General features: G+C 34.8%; 1 protein-coding gene across 3 annotated transcripts; it reads left to right on the top strand.

The window, feature by feature from the left end:
* The first annotated feature begins 2,645 nt into the window (after positions 1-2,645).
* Positions 2,646-5,126, top strand: LOC110109861 (probable methyltransferase PMT25). Of its 3 annotated transcripts, none has more exons than XM_020841071.2 (3): positions 2,646-3,555; positions 3,631-3,780; positions 4,680-5,126. In XM_020841071.2, exons 1-3 carry the CDS (start codon positions 2,659-2,661, stop codon positions 4,740-4,742), a joined length of 1,110 nt encoding a protein of 369 aa, XP_020696730.2. In that variant the 5' UTR covers positions 2,646-2,658; the 3' UTR covers positions 4,743-5,126. The 3 variants fall into 3 exon arrangements, with proteins under 3 accessions (XP_020696730.2, XP_020696731.2, XP_028547541.1); XM_020841072.2 differs by having other exon boundaries at positions 4,688-5,125; XM_028691708.1 differs by lacking the exon at positions 4,680-5,126 and adding an exon at positions 4,008-4,607.
* The last annotated feature ends 74 nt before the right edge of the window (positions 5,127-5,200 follow it).

Here is a 5,200-nt window from a genome sequence, read left to right as displayed (position 1 = left end):
GATGTCTTCGGGATCGTAAGGTTGAGATTTAACATTTCCATATAACATTAGCATCATCATGCACGGACAAAATCTTAAGATCTAAATTCTTATTCTAAAAAATATTTTTGTTAATATTTTTTAAATGCCCCTCTCCAATTCTAGAAAATCGCTTTATTTTATTTTTATTTTCTGTCCTTTTATCTTAAAGTCCATAATTAATAAACGATGTTGGGTACATAAATTTTCACTCAGAATAATATTATAATATTTGCAATTTAAATGATCTAGTTTTCTTATAAGAAAATAGTCAATCTGATTTTTACTATATCCATGTTTATAAGTAATTAGATGCTTATTCCTTTTCTTAAATAAGATATTAGCAATTAAAAATCATAAGCTAAATAAAAATCTAAAATGGTCCTGTCACCTTCATTTGTCGTTCTAAACCCATGACTACCATGAATGATTTTAAAATCATCTACCTCTCTACTAATATGTCCATTTAAATCTCTTCCAATAAAAACTCTAGTACATAGGTACTGAAAAAAAGCTACCAAATAATAAGAAAAGTACTGTGGTAAAAAACATTGGTGTATCAAAGTACTATAGCAAAACACTAAGTGTCAAACAACTGGTGCCAAGTCAACAAACATCTTTATTTATAAGAACTTGGTTGTAAGATCCATTACCCGACAACTTTCAAAGGAAAGCAGTAAGTCCGACCTTAGGGGAAAGTTTTAGGTAAAATTGACATAACCGTAACCCCCAATTAAAACACCAACCACTTCTAATAGAAGCTGTAAGTCTGACATCTGAGGGAAATGTTTATGTAATAAGACAACCCTTAACTCCCTCACTCGGGCATTCTAGTCTATAGGGCTTAGTTGTAAGACCCACTACTTAGGCCACTTAGCTTACTGGGCTAAGTTACAAGGCCCATCATCAGACAACTTTTAAGGAATCAATAAGGCCTACCCAACTTAAATCTTCAGGCTACCCTTAGTAGAGGCCATAAGTCCCATTAACTGTGCTACTTTCTAATGAAAGCAAAATGCCCCTATCCAAATTTAATCACAAAGATATTTCTTGGTTAAAAATCAAGGCAAAATTCACAGGAGAATTTCATCTTTAAGTAATGATTTGAAATACATTAATTATGATATTAATCCCATGTTGAAAGTATGTGGAATTTCTATCATAAGATCCTCTATAAAACACACAGAGCAATTAGGCATCATAGTGTATATGATTAGATTGTAAGACCTGCCAACAGTCAATTTTTAAGGGAAGTAATAAGTCCCATATTTAAGAAAAAATTGCTAAATAAATTGAAATGATCCTAAACTACAAACAATCTAATTCAAACCAACAGACATCTTAGTTTAAGAGATTAAGCTGTAAGACCCATTTTTTTTTAGACAACTTTCTAAGGGAAATCATAAGACCTATCAAAATAATTGAAACTTCTTGACAGGTTTGATGTAGAGTTAGGTTGTAAGATCCATCTTTGGGCAACTCATAAATAGAGCAGTAAGCCCCCTTCTAAATCAAATACTTGGGCTACTTTCTACGAAAACCGTAAGTCCCAACTTAAATTTAAATACCTTGACTACTTTCTATGAAAGCCGTAAGTCCCAACCTAAATCCAAACACCTGGGCTACTTTCTAAAGAAGCCATAAGACCCGCTCTATTCCAAACTCTTGGGTTACTTCTAAACGAAGTTATAAATAAAAAAAATCAATTTCTAGTATTCTAATAGATGTAAATCCCAAACCTCAAACAAAGTTAAAACTAAAATTCACATCTAACCACTTCAATATACTCGAGATACTTGAGAGGAGGCAATTTATGGCTGCTAATCAGATTCCTTGGACACTACGATCAATGCCCCCACAATTGAGATTAATTGACATAAAATTTATTCATCCTTAAGTGAGAGTTCTCTCTTACGTGTTAAGAGGGGTAATTAACTATGAGTGCTCATGCTCATGGTAAGTAAGGATCCTAGATCTAATTCAACCCTGACACTACCTTCAAGGGAAATCTGGTTAACTATAATCTGACTTAAGGAAAATGGAATCCTACGGCTGTAAAGTGGGATTCACACGTTCGCGCCATTTTTCTTGAGCAAACATGTACTGAGCTGAAATCTGCTACAGTAATTTCAGATTTTTAACAAGTGCATTTTAATTACGAATCTGCCACTATAATGAATTAATTAGATGTTAATTACTTACTAATGAATAAGTAATGATTTAGGCTACTAAATGAATATAATCAAACTTATGTATATACCCTTGTATATATCCCAATATTCAAAATAAAAACAATAGTATTTAATGAAAACAATTCTGACAGTTTTGTATGTTTACCTTTTTGATGAAATTTCGGGTATTATAGTAATATTGTCATTTCACTTTCACCTTTGATGGGTGCTCAATTCAATGAAGCAAGTGAATCAGTAAAACAAATTTGAACTGCGACATATTATTGATGGATGCTCACTTTCATCTTTATTTGTTTTTTCTAATCTTATTTGCTGCAACAAGCACGTCCTAGTTCTATTTTATGATTTGCAATATTGTATGTGATGAAAAGAGACAATTAAACTGATTTTCATGCTTATGCCCCTTCTATGTGCAACAAGCAGATAAGATACTTCTATATCCCTGAGAATGGCAATTGGGAAAATCCCATGGATAGAAAGATTTTCTTCATCATCAACTTGCACGACGGTGACCTTCATGTTATTTGTTTCTTTTTCCCTAGTTGGAGTTTGGATGTTCTCTTCTTCGACTGTTGTGCCTCTAGTGATTTCTCCTCAAGAAGCTACTAAATCTGAGTCTAAAAAGCAACTTTCTCAGAGTGATTCTAGGCCATTGGAGGATGGCTCTGGCAATGCTTTCACTCAGTCTTATAATTGGGGTGAAACTAGAGCTGATGAATTTGGAGTTGCGAACTCAGAAGGCAGTAAGATAAATGTGGGCGATCAAAGAGATGGTCAGGATAATGTCATAGGAGAAAATGTTGTGTGGAATGCGAGCCATATGGAAGACAAGATCATTGGTCATAAACCCGATGATGGCTTGAACAATCAAGAGCCCAATTCAAGCGTGAATATTAATGATAATGCAAATGGCGAAAAACAAGAAAATGATAAAAAAAAAATTAAGCCAGGGGAATATAATGATGGTTATCGAATGCACAGTGACAAGGACAATGTTCGTACCAAGGATGGAACAAAGGAAGAGGTATTTCCTAATGGTTTCCAGTTAGAACATACCCAGGTTGGGGCATGGTCAACACAAGATACCGAGTCAAGGAACGAGAAGGAACTGCAGGCGTCTTCTTCAATGGGCGAAGTTATCAAATTCAATTGGAAATTATGTAATATTACAGCTGAAGCAGACTACATCCCTTGTCTGGATAATGACGAAGCAATAAAGAGACTGACTACTACAAAGCATTATGAACATCGAGAGAGACATTGCCCTGAGAAGTCCCCAACCTGCCTTGTGCCGCTTCCAAATGGATATAGAAGGCCAATAAAGTGGCCCAACAGCCGAGAGAAGGTATTTTTTGCTTAACTTTTTATGATTAATTTTAATAAAATCAACTGTTGGACTCAGTTTGGTTTCCCAAAGCAGATATGGTACCGCAATGTACCTCATACAAAACTTGTGGAGATGAAGGGCCATCAAAATTGGGTAAAAGTTTCAGGAGAGTATCTGACTTTTCCAGGTGGTGGAACTCAGTTCAAATTTGGTGCTTCTCACTATATTGACGTCATTCAGAAGGTTTACATTTAACCTCTTTGGTTTACTCTAAAGTTTCATATTCTAACAAGATGTTGAAAGTCTTTTTGTGTGTGTGTGTGTATATATATATATAGTTGCACCTTTTATAGTCTTAGTTTATTGGAATGACTCAGCACTACTTTCAACTGTCTATGTACCCTAATCATTAAGGATCAAATCACACGTAGTTTCCAAAAAACGGAAATACTGTTTTGAATTTCTTCCAGAAAGACAGGATATAGAAAATAAGGGTTCAATTGATCGTCAACAAGCAATGGAAATGGAAGAAAATAATTCTTCCAATCCACCTGCTGCCATAATCAGTCCAACCACAACCATGCCATTTACCAAATTTGAAGCCAATACGTACATGAAATTGCATCCCAAAGCAACCTCATGGGGAAGAGAAGTTTCCATATGTTATAAGGAAAGAGACGAACCCCTTATAGACCAAGTGGTAACAACCATAATAATAATGAGACAACAATATAGAATTATATTGGCCACAACAGAAGTCAGGGTAATGAACTGATTGGCCAAAGAATTCCAAGCAAAATTTGGGCACAAGCAAAAGATTATCACGGAGATCAAATTAAAAAAAACACCAACCATAACATTCATGAATCTAAGAAGTCCTGCGCGATGGTTCCCGGCATATCCACAGGGCAACTAGGGAAGCGTTAAACTACCTGCTACCATCAATAGGATAATCTTAGAACCAGAAAACTCCAATTAACTCATTAAAAAGTTTGAATTGCAGCTCAATGCAGCAATCAACTTATTTCTGAATTGGTTGCCCTGAAGGAACCATGAGGCAATATAGTTAACGTTGACCTTTTTTTTTTTTCCAATTTTAATCCTATTTTATAAAAAAATTCTTATAATTAACGTTGACCTAGTCTTTCAGAAGTAGTTCAGATGTCAGAACAAGAATTATGATAAAAGCAAATGATACAGAATGAAGAAAGGTTCAAAGAAAGCGAAGAAATGACACCATATCTAATTCAACAGAGGAAACAAATATCCAAAGGCTAAATGTTGCACCAAAAACACCAAGGCATGTGCAAACAATGGGGGGGCCGGCAGCAGCCCGGAAAACAATAACTGTATTCCGACATGATGTCCAAACTTGCTCCAAAACGTCTCAGGATTCAAATAATTATACGACTACAATAGGAGATCTCCATGCTTATTGGGCCATTATGTTTTTTTATTATTAGTAAATTCTCTTTGGCTTGCCCCTGCCTAGAGGTTATTCATAAATTTATATTTTATTTATTTTTGATTGGTGAATATTCTGTTGTGCTCGACTCTCATTATATCATTCATTATGAGACTATCTTTAGAAATATACTGCATGGCAATCCTACGTTAGTGGAAACATGATGCATATACTGATATGTTCTCCCCAATTGTCTCT

This window comes from Dendrobium catenatum, unplaced genomic scaffold (genome assembly GCF_001605985.2).
Source record: "Dendrobium catenatum unplaced genomic scaffold, ASM160598v2 original_scaffold_55268, whole genome shotgun sequence".
In the NCBI taxonomy this organism is placed as follows: Eukaryota; Viridiplantae; Streptophyta; class Magnoliopsida; order Asparagales; family Orchidaceae; genus Dendrobium; species Dendrobium catenatum.
The sequence above is the reverse complement of the archived record's forward strand: the minus strand, read 5'-3'. Positions and strand labels throughout refer to the sequence as shown.